Below are 19,618 nucleotides of genomic sequence, written 5' to 3'. Positions count from 1 at the left end.
CAATGGATTTTTTTCTTCCCTGATGGCACAGGCATGTTCCAAGATGACAATGCCAGGAACCATCGGGCTCAAATTGTGAAAGAGTGGTTCAGGGAGCATGAGACATAATTCTCACACATGGATTGGCCACCACAGAGTCCAGACCTGAACCCGATTGAGAATCGTTGGGATGTGCTGGAGAAGACTTTGCGCAGTGGTCTGAATCTCCCGTCATCAATGCAAGATCTTGGCGAAAAATTAACGCAAGACTGAAATAAAGGTTGTGACACTGCAGAAGCTTGTGGAAACGATGCCACAGCGAATGCGTGTCGTAATCAAAGCTAAAGGCGGTCCAACGAATATTAGAGTGTGACCTTTTTGTTGGCCAGGCAGAGTACGTACATGTACAGTAGGATTGCTATATGAAGGTATTTAGAATACTTAACGGAATACTATGGGTATAAGTAGAATGGAAACATGCGTTGCAAAGATATACCACGAATGGATGGTGTGTGATTTGAATGATATGTTAATTTTAACCGTCTCTTGTAAAGAAAACATTTGGATTCAGGTTCAAAACTTTTACCCATTGCACAATTATTCATATCTGTAAATATTTCACCACTTTTACATAATCTTTGTTGTTTAATTTATCCCGTTTCTTACATTACTTTTTTTTCCTTGTGTGAAATTGTACCTCTTATATCTTTTATTTCACGCTAACTGCTGTTGCTGCTCTGACACCGGAATTTCCCAACAGGGATTAGCTCATCGATTTGCCTTCTCTCTAAATGTAAATTCATAGCAGGTTATAGTATTAACCTACTAATTCATATTCCACACAGCAGACCACGCTCTGGTGACTGCACACTGCCATCTGTTTATGCTGGAGATATCCAAGAAACATCTCTAAAATATGAAAAAGAAATGATAATCAGAGCAAAATGATCAAAGTCTTGACCGTTGGGTTGGTTGTCCACATGATGAAAGACACGGACTCGGGCCATGTTGGAATGACTCCTAACCTTGCAGAGGCTTATCTTTGCTGCAACCACCTTTGCATCGGCCACACAAATCCATCCTAGAAGCCTTTCAGAGGGGATTTCCTGAGAGGTACAATCTGTCGGCTTTTTTAAAACCACAAGAGTAGAACAAGACTCGGGTTAAGACCTTTTGCCCTCTTAGGCCATTGGCTCTCCTTGTATTTTTTGTTGAAGTGTGCCCAATCCTTGGCAAAGCACTATTTAATACAAAAAGCCTCACAAATAGGACCATTAAAGATCACAAGTAGTAGTAGGCTAAGTAGGCTACATCCATGATGCACACATCAGAGAATGACAGGCAGGAGACTGTGTTTTAAAACTGGCCGGTAAAAAAACTGGGTAATGAAGCCAATTCAAACCTGCAACATTCAAAGTAAATAATCATGCATCTAAGCCTGTTGTGATGACATTTTCCACAGCCATATCACTTTTCACTTTTGCCAAACATCCCTTGGGTTTGCCAAAGTTTACATTAAAGTGATGATAGGATTAGAGCTAAGCCTTGACCCAGCAGATTCAGGGAATCCTTTGGCTCATCTCAGTTTAGCATGGAGAGTGTACTTTATAACACACAGTTGAGAGCCTTATTCCACAACACTTAAAAATAGGTTAATGCTTCATAGCTACCCAATTCACTAGAACTCCTTGTCAGAAAATCTAAAAACCCTACTCTATGGTCAGTCCGTGTCACCACACAGACTGAAAAATATTGTAATATATTGTTTAAAGCAAAGTTTGACATTTTGTGAGATAAACGTATTTACTTTCTGGCGGAGAGCTACATGGGAACATTTACTTGCAAATTCATAAAATATAAGGCTATAGCAAAATACCTACCTTAGCTTAGCACATAGTACAGAAACAGCCTTGCTCTGATTTCGAACCGCTGTAAATGTTATTAATGTAACCTGTTCAAAAATGTTTAAATGTTTTGTTAACTGAAAGACTATTTTGCTATACTGTTGCATGGCAACGGTTCAGAGTCAAAAAGTACTGGTAATTAACTCTCCTCTAAACGTCAAATTATCATTTCTATTCTGGGGTTTTGTTCAAATTAAACTAGCAATAAATAACGCGTTAAATACTGAGTTTTAGAGTAGTAGGCACATTCTGTGACCTTTGGACAGAGCCTGGCTTATTCTTTCTGTCTGTTTCAGCTGTGCATGCATGCTTAGCTAGCAGGCTGTCACTTTATATTTAATAGACAGACATAAGAGTGGTAAATATCTCCTCTACTATCTAAACATGCCAGAAAATAAACACACATGAAGAAGTTCTCTTTTTAAGAAACATTATTGTGAGTTTTCAGTATGTAGTTTTAACAATAGGAAGATTTTAATGTCAGGTGAATCTTCAGGAGGTCTTTTTATCATCAGCCTTCTACATTTACACACACACACACACACACACACACACACACACACACACACACACACACACACACACACACACACACACACACACACACACACACACACACACACACACACACACACACACACACACACACACACACACACACACACACACACACACACCATCTTAAGTGCTGCATCACATTTGAAGATCAATACAAAGTTTATATTAGGGCTTTTTAGGTAAGCGTAGCTTTCCTTTTCATATGGAGTTGAGAGATGGTGTGTGTGTGTGTGTGTGTGTGTGTGTGTGTGTGTGTGTGTGTGTGTGTGTGTGTGTGTGTGTGTGTGTGTGTGTGTGTGTGTCGGTGAGCGTAAATCACGGTTGAGTGGAGTTCCTCCTGAGTCTGGACCTTCGTGAGTTGAGGCGTGACTCACGGTTCACCCTGCTGCTGCATACTGTGCCGTGTAAGAGACCACATAGTGGATGATGTCCATCAATAATTCAAAGATAGACTTCCTTTTTCTCTGGTTTTCACTCCCCTCTCTCCCCTCGGTGCACTGCCTCTGTTTCTATCTGACTGAATCCTCCTCATACTTCCACAAACAGCCTCCATCTCTGGGCCCTCTCTCATCCGCATGCCTCTCTGTTAATCCGGCCATCTCAAACCACTTAAAGCAAGCAGGCAACATGATTCCAAATTTAAATCTGAGACCAGAGCAATCTTTGGCTTTTAAGGGATTTTTTTTCTACTAGTAGTAACAAGACATCAAGGCTTTTCGTGATCATGCAACGTTAAGTCTACACAGTGCTAATCCTCTTCCAGACACTCTGTAAGCAAGACGTCAAACTTGAAGGTGTCAAAAGAGCGGTGTTTTACAAGCTTTCAGCAGATGATATTTTGACCACACAGTGACATAGTGGTTAGTAAACTACTACCTCAAAGCAAGAAGGTATGTACTACTTTTCTGAGAAGTCTGCTTAAATGTCAGTGCATGAGGTTTACTGGGATTATCAAGAAAGCAGAACACGATTATATGGAGTTTTCTGATGTGTTTGCGCCGGGTATTATTGCATTATGAGAGAAACACATCTATGTGTGTCCCTTTCTGACCATTATCCGACACAAATTGAATAGTGCCAACAGGCTCCATTTCCTGCATAAACCATTGATTCCATATGATGAAAAAGCTTCAGGGACTGATGATAGCTTCCACTAAAATATACATTAGAGGGCATTATATTGCTAATCCCAATCTGTTAATCTGGATTACAGCATCATTTTATAGCATTATTTGACCACACAGCTATAGTCGTCTCCGTTGGTTTCCTCTTCATATTAACCTCTTGAACCCCGGGGTGTTCATAACACCTCCAGACTTTTGGTATTAACATGACACATTTTATCTTAGCATGCTATATTTTCTTCATTTCAAGTCAGTTGGATTTCTTTTTTAATGCAAGTGTTATCAATTTTGCACAGTTTTTTTTTAATCAAAAACATATTTTGACAAATTTGGTTTTCACTGATTTGAGCTTGAGAAAAAAAATGACATCCAAAAGCAAATGACACTTTAAAATGTAACACAAATCACGGGTAGTACACAAACACATCTGTCAGTATTTGCAAATATCACAGTAATGGAAGAGATGGATTTATGCAGCAGACAGATGACAAAGAGGATTTCATTGATCAAAAGCCGGCATGTCCATAGATTTTGTCACCCAACAGCATGCACTGTGTCCATGACCTTTACATCCAATTTTGAAATCCTCTTTAAGACAATCCATATTTACCACCAAAGAATAATATTGTGCATTACAGGATAAAAATATTTCTACTTTTGATTATTATCAAATCTCATTTTAAATAATATTTAGCTTTGCCTGGTCTGTAACTACATATTTTCTCTCAAAATTGAATGTTTTACTGATAACTTTGCTTTGTACTATATATAGAGTTTTATAGTTTTGGTAGCGAGGTCCGTGGGGACTTGGCTTGGGAACCGGAAGGTCACCGGTTCAAGTCCCCGAAAGACCAAGTTCTACCAAGGTGTCCCTGAGCAAGGCACCGTTCCCTACAACCCCCCCCCCCCCCCCTAGCGTCTCACATATGGCCTGACACTACGATGAGTCAAATGCAGATTGTAAATTTCCCCTTTGTGGGACGATTAAGGGTTCCTTCTATTCTTCTACTATTGTTTAAAATCTAAAATATGATTAATGTTCATTTGGATATTTACTTACCTTTAGTTCAGCAATCTTTAAAAAAAAAAATTGTATTCATTTATTTAGTTGGTAGGGACAGTGCTCATTGATTAACAGACACATTACTGTAAATAAACCAGAGTTAGCTGCTATGCTAATTTCCATCTGTTGTCCCTAGCCAGATCTTAAAAGGCACCCTAAGATATAAAAATACATAAACTGATAACAAATAAAACAATAATTTAAATCTTTAGGTCCCAACCATACAAATCTAAACACTGACAAACAATAAACACCTGTTTAGTTTATATTTCATATTAAAATGCAAAATCTTACTAATGTGTGCAGTGAATTCTTAGTCAAGACACTTGTCGATACAAATCCACAAGGCCAATGTTAGGAGAAGTAAGAAGGAATGTTCTTTTTACAAGTCACAGTAATGCATTCATCTCTGTAAAATGCATTAATAACTGGAGCCACTCAATATCTTGTTACTCTTCTCTGTGTAACTGATAACCGCTGAGAGCTTCTGCACAGGTTTCTCATTATGAGTTCAGTCTGAGAGCAATCAGAACACAGCATGTGTGACTCATCCTGACACTTGAATTTAACAGAGCATCTTATCAGAAATCTTATTATAGCAAAGAAGACAGACAGACTGAAAGAGAGACGGACGGACGGACGGAGAGACAGACTGAAAGAGAGACGGACGGACGGACGGACAGACAGACTGAAAGAGAGACGGACGGACAGACAGACTGAAAGAGAGACGGACGGACGGACGGACAGACAGACTGAAAGAGAGACGGACGGACGGACGGACGGACAGACAGACAGACAGACAGACAGACAGACAGACAGACAGACAGACAGACAGACAGACAGACAGACAGGCAGGCAGGCAGGCAGGCAGGCAGGCAGGCAGGCAGGCAGGCAGGCAGACAGACAGACAGACAGACAGACAGGCAGGCAGGCAGGCAGGCAGGCAGGCAGGCAGGCAGGCAGGCAGACAGACAGACAGACAGACAGACAGACAGACAGACAGACAGACAGACAGACGTGGGTCTAAAAACTCAATTCAGGATTGAATTAACTTGCTGATATTTTTGGAGCTGAGAGAACATAATTTAAGGATACCACAGCACCGATACATTAAAGTACAAAGTTAGATCCATGAAAATCGAATCATATCATTTGGAAAACCTCAAACCATGTCTTAAAGTTCTACAATTAATCCAAATGTGGTTTATAAATCTAAGTTCAGAAAATGTATCTCAGATGCAACGTGAGATACATTGACTGTCGACAATTTACTGGCAATAATTGAATCCCTGGGAAAATGACTGGAGAGTGCTTGCCAGGAGGTAAGAGGTTGCCATGGAAACATATTCAAAAAGGATCCATCAACCAAGATCTCAACAAAACATCAGATGCAGCGAAGAGACATTTGTAATTAGTCAGACACTGGCTTGACTACCCGCAGTTCACATATCCAACAACAGAATTTACAGTAGAAATAAAGCGGAGGCTTAGAGAGATTGTATTCATCTTATCGTGAAATGGAGAGGTATAGGTGTCCGATTTTAAGGATATGCATAATGTGTATGTGAAGGAATTTTCCATCCTATTGGGACTTACTGTAGGTCTACAAAACACGTGTCTCTGTATGTGGAGAGGCACACTGAAGATTCAAAGGTTAACTAAGGTTGGTTGTTCAAGATTTTGTAGATAGTTTAGATGTTACAGTTCAACGCTGTAGTCCCAAACTAAAATAAATATCATTATTAGGGCAAGTTCTCTTCAGGATAAATATTCCATCTTAGTTTCAATGAAAACAAATGAGCAACATGTACATATTTCTATTAAACTATAATAAAAATGAAATAAATCCTTGTTCCACAATAAAGCAAACAATGCACATTTCCCTAAGATCCACAATGCATCCTCTGCAGATCAGTCCATTAGCTTCACACTGCAGTCAGTGGATCATTAGGCCCCTCAATAATGCAAAAAGAGCAACCCAGCAAACAGCGCACAGCCTTATCTGCCTCTCACCTCTCAACACAGCATCTACCAAGACGGTAAACAACACATTAGCCAACCAACAGTGGGTGTGCAACAACTGGGATCCTTCCTGCCCAGAAACCTTGTGTAGGCAATTCTGAGGCTAATTGACTGTGAGGCAAGCAAGACAAGAAATCAATATGTGCCTTTTCACACAATTATATCCATTCTCTGCCTTAAATCTAATATATTTACAAAGCAGGTGGTTCAACGGACCAAGCAGGAAAAGTGTTGAACACAGTTGCTTTTCTAGTACTGTTTTTAATGTAAAGATACACTAGAAATAATGCTGAAAATCTTATTAGTCACGCAGCTACTTGTGCACTTGATCCGGACATATAACAACAGATGAAGGATCCTGATGACAAATGGCAGATAGTGGTGGATATGTTGTAGGGCTTTGTGATTTGACATATCAGCTGATAGGCATCACAGCACTGCCCACATCAGGGACCGAGTAGCCAATGACAGGATGACTTTAAACGCAGACGCCTGTGTGATCAAACCAATGGGAGCGCAGCTGCTTTGTTTCCCTGCCTGCATGGATCTGTTTCGTGCGCACATGTGACCTCAGAAGGCGCTTAGCCAACTCTAAACATCAACGATTGGGTGCTGAAGCGGACAGCTCCTCATTCAGATAAACAAAGCAAAAACACAATGTCTCTTTTTGGCTCTTCGTTATGGACGCTTTGAAGCCGTTTTCTACGGTGGTGTATTGCTATCACACTAAAAAAAAAAATAAGGCTCAGTATCAAGTAATTACGTGAAAGTTTCTTGTTATAACAAGATCTTTTTCACGTTTAAACAAGATAAGTATCACGTTATTACATGATAATTATATTTTCACGTTATAACGTGAAAATATAATTATCACGTTATAACGTGATAATTATATTTTCACGTTATAACGTGATATTTTGACGTTATAACGTGAAATTATCACGTTATAACGTGAAAATATAATTATCACGTTATAACGTGATAATTTCACGTTATAACGTGAAAATATCACGTTATTTCAAGATAATGACATGGACGAAACAGCGTTGGCTTCAAAGAAATAGCCTATAAAGGAAGTAAAACGGCCCGACGCGCAACCGAATTGCCCGAGATGGATGTTTCTGATAATATATGCTTTTATTTCCTACTTGGCCTGAGACACTGGGAGATATTGGCATTTCTTAGGATGGACGGAATTATAATAAGCATGCCAACGCTAAGGAGGCGACTGAAGTTCTTGGGGTTGTTCAGGAGGAAAGCCCAGTCAGACTTGGTGGATTTCTTATCTCAGAATAACGTGATAGTTGCATTACGGTGGTGTATTGCTATCACACTAAAAAAAAAAATAAGGCTCAGTATCAAGTAATTACGTGAAAGTTTCTTGTTATAACAAGATCTTTTTCACGTTTAAACAAGATAAGTATCATGTTATTACATGAAATTATCACGTTATAACGTGAAAATATCATGTTATTTCAAGATATGATATTTTCACGTTTTTACAAGATATGCAACTATCACGTTATTCTGAGATAAGAAATCCACCAAGTCTGACTGGGCTTTCCTCCTGAACAACCCCAAGAACTTCAGTCGCCTCCTTAGCGTTGGCATGCTTATTATAATTCCGTCCATCCTAAGAAATGCCAATATCTCCCAGTGTCTCAGGCCAAGAAGGAAATAAAAGCATATATTATCACAAACATCCATCTCGGGCAATTCGGTTGCGCGTCGGGCCGTTTTACTTCCTTTATAGGCTATTTCTTTGAAGCGAACGCTGTTTCGTCCATGTCATTATCTTGAAATAACATGATATTTTCACGTTATAACGTGATACTTATCTTGTTTAAACGTGAAAAAGATCTTGTTATAACAAGAAACTTTCACGTAATTACTTGATACTGAGCCTTATTTTTTTTTTTAGTGTGATAGCAATACACCACCGTATTGCATATCTTGTAAAAACGTGAAAATATCATATCTTCAAATAACGTGATAATTTCACGTTATAACGTGATATGATATTTTCACGTTATAACGTGAAAATATAATTATCATGAAATAACGTGATAATTTCATGTAATAACATGATACTTATCTTGTTTAAACGTGAAAAATATCTTGTTATAACAAGAAACTTTCACGTAATTACTTGATACTGAGCCTTATTTTTTTTTTTAGTGTGATAGCAATACACCACCGTAGTTTTCTCTCTTTAACTCTCAGTGAATATCTCCATTACCCCAGCTGCGCATCCTCTTTAAAGATTAAGCGATTTTATTTTAAGCTGCTGACGAGTAAAGGGCTCCATAAACGGCAAAAAAGCGGATGTTGTGACACCTGTAGCTGAATCTCAATCCCCTAAAAAGTGAGGTTGGATTGCATCCATTCAGCATCTACCCTGCAGGAGAGGTTATCCTGTGCTGTCTGATCTCGAGTGGGGAAGCGCAAAGGTAGACGCCTAAAGCCATTTACGGACGCATTAATATCTAAGCCGCTCTCAGTGCCTGCTTGCAGACAGGAAGGAGCATGGATAGAGAGGAATTTGCTCTGACTAGTGCGTTGAGGGGAGTTGTAGAGCTGGGGGTGTGCTCCTCTGGAAACTAAATTAAGGACAGCGGACGAAGCTCCGTCACAACTGCTCGCCATTTCACTCCAGGCTTCTTTTGTTATTATTTCCTATTTCTGGCATATAGACTTTTTATTTAATTCGTCATCATGGGAAAAGATGAGTGCAAAACAATGCTGGACGCTTTAAACAAAGTGACCGCCTGCTACAGGCACTTGGTCATCGCCCTGGGAAGCACCTCGGACTCGCAGAACCTGCGAGAGGAGCTGAAGAAGACCCGCAAAAAGGCCCAGGAGCTGGCCGTGGCCAACAGGACTAAACTGACTTCTCTGCTCAAAGACAAATCCATCAGCAAAGAGGACCGGGCCGAGTACGAGCGACTATGGGTGCTGTTCTCGAGCAGCATGGAGCTCCTGGAGGTGGACATGAAAAGGTCCCTGGAGATAGGGCAGGATTTCCCCACCAAGGTGCCGACGAGGCACTTCATCCAAACCGGGATGACCGGCAGCACCACCACAGTGGCAGCCCGGGCCATGAGCGTGCAGAATATGAAGTACGAGGCGGACAGCAACATCGACACAGTGGACCTCCGGGACCTGCAGACCGAGATCACCCAGGTGAGCCAGATGATGGAGGAGATGGAGATGAAGGTGCAGGTGGCTCCGTGGGCCGTGGAGGCGAAGCAGGAGGCAGGCGCGGAGCTCAAGTCAAACATGAGTGTAGGAAATTCCTCCGTAGGTGTCATCTCCATCTGCGAAGAGGAGCCTAAAGAAGAGGAAGGGGGCGGCAGCAGGGACTCTGGCATTGCCTCGGTCTGCGCTGTGTTTGTATTCTTTGTCATCATTGCGGTCGCTGGGGTTTTAGGATATCTGGTCGTCAATATGTCCTGAAGTGTCTAACAAACAGCCCACTTATGGACACAATGCGCTCCACAAGAGAGTGAAATACCTTTTTTTGAGGAGCTGGACAATTGTGGACACGCGAAATTATTCATCTTTCTCGGATTTGTGAATGTATTCGGTGGAGTTAAGGAGTTGCACTAGATATAACATGTAGAACAACACAATGGACGACGGGCACCATTTCAGGTTAAGTATTTTAAGGGGCCAAGAGGTCGTGTATTTTTGGAGAAAAAAAAGTCATGAAATTACGTGACAATGTCTGGCCATCAGGATGATGCAAACAACACGTGATCCAAGTGGATTAGTAGGAAAGCTCAAGCGTAAATGTAGCCTACTGTTAAGTATTCCCCTTAATGTTCAGCAGATTGATGCTTTAAATGTATCATTTCAATACAAAGTCAGGAGTCATGTAGTCAGAGAAGGGTAATGGTGTAAGGAAACTAATAGAGCCAGTATTCCGTTTGGATGTGATGAAATATGCACTGTTCCACACCCTTATAAGCACTGTTTTAATACTTCATAAATTCTGTACAGCAAAGATTTAGTAGGCCTGCATCTACTTCATTGCATCAAATCACAATGTGCTTCATGAGACTTAGGGACAAGAGAGATCCACAGTCTTTTAATAATGCACCCGTTCACTGTAAGCCTGTTCTTTTTCAGGGTTTTCTTGCAAACAGTCTTGAATGTATGCATTGCAACATGTGAATAGACAGGGTTTTCACAACCTACAGACTTTGGTGTCAGATAATGTACATACATAAGTATATTTATTATAATAAAATTTGAAAAAAATTAAAAACTTGCTTGTAGTTGGATGAACTAGCATGCATGCATTGAATAACACATTTATTAAGTGTAGGCATGTTTAAAATTAAAGATGGTTGCAGATAAGTGAAGACTGTGATCACTGCAAAGCCTTACACGCACACATCAGACGTGGGCCTACCCAGAGGTATTTTTAAGCACTGGATTTACATCTTAGACGTCACCACCTCAGGTTTATAGAGTTCGATTTAACATGGAAAGGGGACTAAGATAGATGCTCTAACTCCCTAATGGATTTATTTGTAAGAGTCTTTGAAAGTATTCCTGGTGGCTGGCTGTCAAAGGCAAAGCTTTTGGTCGCTGTAAGTTGAGGGGGATGGGGATGTGGGACAGTTGTCCTGAGTTTGAGGTCAGCTCAGAAATAGTTCAAGAAATCTTTATCTGATCCTGTCAAAGACCAAAACTGGGCTAGTCTGAATACATTTATCAATGACATTCTGCTAAACTCTTCTTTGGAACATCTTGTGTTAGTCCCTTTTAAAAGCGTTTTGAGAAAAATATATGCAATTTCATACCTTCTCTTTTTCTAATGACAATTTTGTTAGCATTTTTTCTAGTAATTCTAGAATATTTAAATATTGCGTCAAAATAATTGTCGTGTTCCAAGTTCAACATTGATATTCTACCTTTGTACAATTATTTACCAAAAAGCTGTCTACAAGTACAAAAAGGACATTTTATCAGAACATTTTCGGTTAAAAATGTGACATGTTGGAAGACATAGACAGTATTAAAATAATTATGTATAGTTCTTCTTATAAGTAATTTGAAAGGAAAGTGTTTAATTATCAATGATGAGATTTGAAACAACGGTACCCGTATACATTGAGTGTTGCTCCTTTGTTCGTAAAGATCTTTATCAGCTGGTTGTGCTTTCAGACAGAAAACAGAGTGATAACAGGATAAACATTTATCATCCAGACACACAGTTGCTGTAAAACATAAATAGTCTTTACTTGTCATCATAACACTTCATTTGAATTATTGCTCTGATGTTAATTCTAATAAATCGTCTGTAGTAACTACTCAAGTTCAATAGTTGCACCTTAAATGAGCTCTAAATTGACTTTAATGGTCTCCCATTCATGAGGGGTTCCTCTGAATATTTTACTGCAAATAGACCCCAGGCACTCGGCCTTGGTTGCTGGTCATAATTAAAGCGTCCCTCCTCTTCTTAGCAAAGGCCTGACTCATTGTGGGTGTAACGGAACAGTTTAAAACAAAAACAAAACAAGGTAAGGTTACATGTTCAAGTTGCAGATAAAGCAAGCAATTATTTGGGAAACTAAATGTTTATTTAGCAGACTTTTAATACCTTTTCCTCTCTTGTGGCTGTCTGCGTCTCCCCTCAACCTGACAATGTTAGAAACTTGTAGAGAATCCTTCATAGAACATTGTAAAAAATAAATTACTCGACTCCCAAAAAGCATAAGGCAGCAAATGAGAGGATTTTTTAGCAGGATTTTGATGAACAAAAATCAGTGTTCTGCTAAAACCTGATTCACAGAAGGCTGTATGACATGTTGTTCATCCTCGTTGTCATCTCACAGAGGCTCCAAGCTCTATTAAATGTGAGTCATGTTGAACCTCTATGAACTTCACCACAGACTTACATTGTCATCCAGAGTTCCAAAAATATAAAGGTGATTAATTAAACATGGGAAAGAAAAGGGAGGGGATGAAATAGTGGAGGAGATAAAACCTCCTGAAACAGTGCCCGTTAAAATTGGTTTTGGATGTTTCCGGACAAATGCTCATGAGCAAATGTATTTAGGTTCAAACTTGCAATCCCAGCTCCTACTCAAAATAGCCACAGCATCACATTTTGAAAGAATATGCTTCATTTGGTAAAAAATTGACCCTTAAACAGGTGAGTAAATCGACTTTCTCTCCAGTTGCTCGGAGGCGTTCTTTCTAACGTATGCATGATAGAGCCATTTATTTGCTTCACTCCGTCGCTTGGAAACTAACAGACTAAACACACTGGTTCACAAAAAGGCAAGCTACACACTTGGCAGAGACAGAACACTGCATCATCACCTCATCTGGTCGAAGATGTTGTGTTTCAAAGGCTGTGGGTTGCCATAGAAACCCCCAACGGACTCCACTGCAAACAGCACAGACGGTTGAGTAGTGTTATTTCAACTCGCCCCCTTCCTTCCATCACCATCCTACACACACAGAGCGCTGTGAAGCACGAGAAGATGTGGTGTTAGGACTGACTAGATGAAATGTGTCAAAATAGATAAAGATCAGTTTGAGTCGCGCTGACCAGTGCCTGATTATTTTAGAAGAAAATGTTCCTCTCAGGTCAGTCAATTAGGGACACCTTTGCTGTACACTGAAGAAAACTGAGACTCTGACTCTAATTCACTGTTTTTATGTCAAAAGATTTCACATTATAAGGTTAGTTGAAAGCAAAAATTTAAAATAAATATTAGGTTTAACTTAATATTATTGCTTTAAACTAACCTAATACAGTAATGTGAAATATTGTGACATAAAAACAAGTCAATGTTTCAGTTTTTTCAATGTATAACACAAGCATCAAAATGATGATGCACTGATTCTTTTAGATGTAGAGACTAAGACAAATCCAATGTTCCCCTGTAAAAACAAACTGATATGCCACATTCAAAGTGCAATTTGCAAAAAGGTGATACATTATAGCGACCAATATTTACTTAAGTATTTATGAGTATTGTGTTCGGGGTGACCATTGCAAACTGATAGAAGACATATCTGCACACATACACAGATCTACTGTATGCAGAGCTTTCGGACTAAAATACATAAATCAGTGCATACATGTTTGAATGAATGCTGTGAGGTATATGGAAGCAAAACTAGATGAAATATCAAAAGTTTGTGAAATTATTTATTCTTAAAGTATCACATTTGAGCAACCAACAGTTTTAATTTTAACACTACAAAATGACATTTCCTGTGCATTAGATACCAAAAAAAGGTCAGAAAAACAGAAAACAGAATCCTGGTTATGAGCATTGTTGACTGATCGATGGTTGGGAAGATGTGATGACGGCACCACACTTGATTTAAATATTAAGTGCCCTTTTTAGAGCAGGCAGTATGTGTACAGTATTATTCAGCTCGCTCACTATGCGTTCAGCTGTGCATCACTAACCATCAGAAGCAAAAACCATCTAAAAGCAATGTGAGAGAGGGTCGGTAAAAAATATCAAATTAATACATTGATTTGTTTAATAATAAATTAATTTATAAATGGCAGACAAAGGGTACAAATCCATTTGATGGATTACTTCTTATGAGTTAACCATTTGCCATGAAGGACACCGCTGTGAGCAAGGAAGACACCCAAAGGGGAAAGGGAGGAAGCCCTGCAGGGCCTCCAACAGTGAGATATGCACTCCTGCTGAGAGGAATCACCATAACTAACTAAACAAACAAACAAACAAACACGCATCTTGTAAAAATAAAACGGTACTTTAACTTTTCTTTAAAATATGGAGCAATATCTGGCAAAATATATTTTTAAAGAAAACTAAAGTATTTATTTCCATGCAGAACATGAATCTTAAAGGAGCCCTCCACTAAACATCTGTTTCATGTTGGTGTCACCTAAAATGTTTGCCCTGGACCAGAGCTATAAAGATACTAAGAGCTGCGACGTCCTCCCTCCATTGTAAAAAAAAAATGGCGGCGCGTATTTCCGGGGTATGAACATCGAGATGGTTCCAAACGTTGGCATTTGGGCGTTGGACCCCATTTGCTTACATTGCGGCGCGTCGATTAGTTCCAGAGGTAAGTTGCTGAAATATTGACCTCTTTTGAATTAGCAACTGTTTATATTGTATCACAGGCCCTTTAAGATGCGTATACTGGTCTTCATTTGTATATGCAATCCGTAATTATCTATATTTATCTTGGTTGTTACAACCAATTTGCAAGCATTGCCTGCTAGTTAGCTAGCGGCCACTTCGCCAGCTGTGAAAGCAAGAGTTCGGTAATGAATCGTTAGTGACTTTTATATTAATTATGTTGGGTAACTAACAAGCAGGATTTGGATAGATTATCTGGGGGGGGTGGGGGTTAATTTATTTTGGGTTTTGGCTTTGCTTTATCTGCTGAACCTGACCGTGTCAGCCATCGTGAGTTGGCTTTGTGTATGATATAATCGAATGCTGAACGGACCACGGCAAACCTCTTAGCGCTACCACGACGGTAGGCTAATGGTTGAATCGGAATTCATAAGCAAAATCACGAATCAATAAAACAGCCCAGTAACATTAAGATAAGAAACATGAGATGTCTATCATCAGATGAATGATATGGAAAGGAAAAGTTAAGTAACTTCTAAAGCCAGTAGTACGACCCATTCTAACATGAACACTAAGCTTTTCCCCCAAAAAATGTAAAACTAATCTAATACACAGCTCCGTCGTCACCCTGCAGCTCCAAATGCAAAACTGACATTAACAAATATGCAATAATGCAATAACAGCTGAAAAACTGCTTAGGTGTGTTTTCTTTCATATTTACCATTATAACGCAATCGCTGCTGTCCTTCCCATAGATAACATGACAGCGCAGCGTTTGTTTGGTATACAAAGAGTGTCGCAACTCTTAGTATCTCTGCCCTGGACTACACCGACTAGTAGCTTTGCAAAGTTTGTTACTAGTGGTTCCTCTACTGACATTTCTTTTCACAAACCAAAAGTCTGAGATTTAAACCTAGCACAGGCAAGCTCGATTGGGAACGTAAAACTATGGAGAGCCAATCACTGTTCAATGTGCAAATACAGGCTAAAAAGCCTAACAAGGCAGAATAGTAAAAAAAGTTCTTTCTTCTGCTGTATTTGAGCACAACCCCTAACCCTGTCAGCCACAGTGACTCACAGGCTACCAAAAAAAATGAAGATCCAAACTACATTTACCTTATAAATTCATCTGCTTGGTTCAGATAATGGTGCACAACAGACTCCTCATCCGGATCAAACATGTAGGGCTGTGTCTCCCAAGTGTTTCCTCTCATGATGGCCATCTTCACGCACACTGTTCTTTCACTGGTCAACCTACTGAGAGATCTTAATTTGAAAATTCATAGATCACATTTTCGCAACGAGTGAGAAAGAGTGTGTGTGTTTCAAGGTGCTTAAACTCTTTGAGTGTCAATGATTGAATGAAATACCGCATTTCACATTCAAACAAAATTTGCCAACACTTAAAGTGGCCTGCAGGTGGCATGTGTGCTGCACATTTAAACCAGTGTCTGAGCAAAGCTTTTGTACAATAAGTCCATTTGCAAACACTTTGTCAATCACAAATGTGTTAAAAACAACAACAAAAAACAAGTAAGATGGCAAAGACTGGTACAACATTTTGTACAAACAAGAAAAAGCAACTCTAATACTAATTAGAAACTAATCGACACTAATAAGGACACAATATTAATTTCCTACTGAAGTCATTTGGCAAGGTCTCAGTAGTAAAAACAAGAAATTCAGCTTTAAATTCTCCCCCTAGAATGCATGTAATTTTACTGCTGCAGAATTAATGTAAAGAGGACATGAGCTCAGGCAAAAAAAAACTGTCAAGAGAGTACAGAGTCCAAATTTGTATATGTGCAATTTATCCACAATGTAATACGTTTCATCAAACAAAAACACCATATGCACAACAACCCACAAAACAAATGGGGAACACTGCTTCAGTTAAACTTTGATAGATTTCAAAAACTTGGAAGACAAAAATAACAAAAAATCACTGTATTAGTTTTGCCTCCCTGTAAGCAACCCTGCAAAACTGACCTCAGTAGCATCGCTGCAGTGAGAGGACCCTCACGTGGAGTGGAGAGAATCGATGGAAATAGTCTCTGTGAAAAGTTCAACTTTCACAAATATTGTCAAGCTAAATTTCTCCAATGACCAACAGCAGGCGGTCTAGACAGGGCTGACCTTTGAGGGCATGGAGATCCAGCTTATTGACTGTGTGTCAGAAATTGTCAATTGTCAGCAGATCGGTATAGTGATGTTAGTGACCAAACCGAGCTAATAGGCTTACTGATTCTTAGTAAGCTTGTTTCATCCAGAGATTTAGGTTTCCTCTACCATTAATATGTATTGATCAAACAGGTGTGAAATGGAACCAAAATGCCACTGGGAAGTCAAAGAATAAAACATTGTTAATCAAGTCAAAATGTCGGTTTGCAAAAAGGCCATCTGATTTCATCACCTGCAATAAATTTGTCTTGCTTCATTGCATTTTCACAGCAGTTGTGCGGCTCGTTCAACACTGACTTTTTAAGTCATGTGCGAAAGTTTTCTCTACAACAGGAAGAAGGTGATTGTACTTGGGTGTGATGGTGATCTGTATATTTATAGTGTTCTGATCTGCGCTCACAAGGCGGTGCAACGCAGAGTCATCCTGAGCATCTTCCACCTGAGGGGTTGTGCTCGTACCCACCTCCGCCTCTCCTGAAGTGTCCAGAGGGTAGTTCTTGTCTCCTGGAAAGAGTGGATAGCAAAAGAGAGGATTTGTTGGCAACTATTAAGTAAAAACAACATCAGAATCATTTAAATTCAACAACAGACTTTGATTTTTTGTTATGAAATGACTATTATGTCTCAATGGTGTGTTCTTTTAATTCGTTTTAGTACAATAGTGGCGCAGAGTTGTCATATAAGGCCTAACAACATGCACAAATATATATATATATTTTTTGTTTTACTAAAAGAAACATCGAATGAGCATGTTAGGATGTGGGTTACCCCCCCTTTGTGGGACCGCCAGACACAGTATTTCAATTGTCTGTATGTATAACAGATGTGGAAACTTTGAAAATAAAGTGGACTTTGATATATGATACCTGGCAGCAGTGATAACAATTGTTTATCTTTTAAGGATATAACAGGCAGCCACTGTTCGCAGCCTTCTTTGGCACGCTTGCTGGAGAAGTTGTGGAGGTCTTCCAGCAAAGGTAGGCGACACATGCGGCTGAGCTCATATAACTGTGGAGGGGCGATCCACAACTCCCCAGCATAGTAGCTTTGCAGGACCTCCGAGGGTGTGGACCACTGTAACACAGAGAGGAAGAGTTTAGCAACTGTGCAGGGGTGTATTGTATCTGACACAAACTACAATCAACAGTAAGTCAAGTAATGAATGTACCTTCTTGTTTTTCTGTTTTCATTGTAAAAGAATGTTGGAAAACAGAGCAATATGCCCGTCCCAAAGCAAAGAAATTCAGTGAAGGCCCGACCAAAAATATACATTTGTTTTACTATGGTGGATAAACTATATAAAAAAAGAGAGATACTGTTTCTAAATGACCTTAAACCTGCTTTGAAATGTCTATTATGAAACGTCTTCCTACTCATTGGCTGACATAGATCAACCTACATCCAAAGCCTAACAACCTAAAACCTACACCAGAACTTATAACTTGTCTGTTTATTGATTTATAAATGTTTTGTTGCAGCACTGATTATTTTTCTTAACTAAATGTATGTTCTCCTCTTTAACATACTTTGGTCAACATGTATTTACTTGATTTGTGTTTCACCTGAAAGTGCTCTATTTCTCTCTCATCTTGCAGTGTGTGGGGGATCTCCTGTAGGCAGCAGATGAAGAAGATAGTGTCAAACCTCGTCACTCCGTAACGGCCCGTGGGAGTCAGCCAGTTGCACCACTCGTGTAAAGCCCAGATGTTGGGCAAAACCTCCAACTCTCTGCACATCCGGATGAAGTTGGAGGGATTCTGGTTTACCAAAGCCCTCCACTTTGTTAGTTCAGTGCCGCACAGATCGTTTACTTTGTAATGCTGTCCTTGAGCAGTGTCACCCTTGTCCTCTATGCTTTTCAACAAACCGTTCTCCTCCAGTTTTGGCACAACCAGGAGCACACCGGACTCCTCAAACGTCTCCCTCAATGCGCAGATCCTGAAGGCGACCTCACCCGGGATAGGAGAGCCCAGTTTCTGTCTGTCAGTGGCAAACATCGGAGGTCTAGTCTCCAGCGGCTGGGTGACTTTTCCCAAACCAAAATTTGAAAAGTTACTGAAAGACTTAAAAATATCCAGCCATTCACTCGAAAAGTCCGAGGAGTGCACCTTGCCACCGGGAAACACATACGCATTTGGCATGAATCCACTTTTACCGCTTCGTTTCAGCAGCAAAACGTCGTAATCAAAGCGGGACTTATGCGGCAAGCAGCTGCTACCCTGCGGGGAAACTGCAGCGGCTGTCCGCGGTGTCCTTGAGGCTAAAGTGTTCGCACCGAGCCTGTGTCCGGCGGCAAAAATCAGCGTGGCTGCCTCCTTCCAGTGCTTTAAAGTAGTATTCATACTAAAAAAAACAAGTGTGTTTCTTGGTTTTTTACTAAACGCTTTTAAAGGTTGAATCTTTTTCCTCAGACGAAATGTTTGAAGTGACGTGTTCCAGAAAGTACACGAGCCCAGCTGTCCCAAGCTTTTCTATCGCATAGACTGTATAGTACTCTATATACGAGTGAATAAAAGTACTATAATATGTCGTTTTTCCAACCTGTTTTCAAGAAGACGCACATACTTCTGATGACGGAAGCCTCGACGGACACTCTTCTTCTTCTCCTCCTTCGCAAGACGTTTCGGGGAGCACTGCTGCCACCAACAGTTCAAAACATGACATGTCCTAAAAGTGTCCTGACACGATATG

General features: G+C 39.9%; 2 protein-coding genes across 2 annotated transcripts; one reads left to right on the top strand and one right to left on the bottom strand.

Annotated features, from left to right (window-relative positions):
* The first annotated feature begins 8,857 nt into the window (after positions 1–8,857).
* Positions 8,858–12,281, top strand: si:ch73-167i17.6 (regulator of G-protein signaling 9-binding protein). The gene has a single exon (XM_063882093.1). The coding sequence runs from the start codon at positions 9,366–9,368 to the stop codon at positions 10,104–10,106; it is 741 nt and encodes a 246-aa protein (XP_063738163.1). The 5' UTR covers positions 8,858–9,365; the 3' UTR covers positions 10,107–12,281.
* A 1,530-nt stretch (positions 12,282–13,811) lies between these two features.
* On the bottom strand, positions 13,812–19,530 carry nudt19 (nudix (nucleoside diphosphate linked moiety X)-type motif 19). Its single transcript, XM_063882092.1, has 3 exons — positions 18,490–19,530; positions 17,794–18,001; positions 13,812–17,431 (listed from the first exon to the last, which is right to left on the bottom strand). Exons 1-3 carry the CDS (start codon positions 19,267–19,269, stop codon positions 17,214–17,216), a joined length of 1,206 nt encoding a protein of 401 aa, XP_063738162.1. The 5' UTR covers positions 19,270–19,530; the 3' UTR covers positions 13,812–17,213.
* Positions 19,531–19,618: the final 88 nt, after the last annotated feature.

Source organism: Eleginops maclovinus, chromosome 4 (genome assembly GCF_036324505.1).
Source record: "Eleginops maclovinus isolate JMC-PN-2008 ecotype Puerto Natales chromosome 4, JC_Emac_rtc_rv5, whole genome shotgun sequence".
Taxonomy (NCBI): Eukaryota; Metazoa; Chordata; class Actinopteri; order Perciformes; family Eleginopidae; genus Eleginops; species Eleginops maclovinus.
Note: the sequence above shows the minus strand (reverse complement) of the source record. Positions and strands in the feature narration are given on the sequence as shown.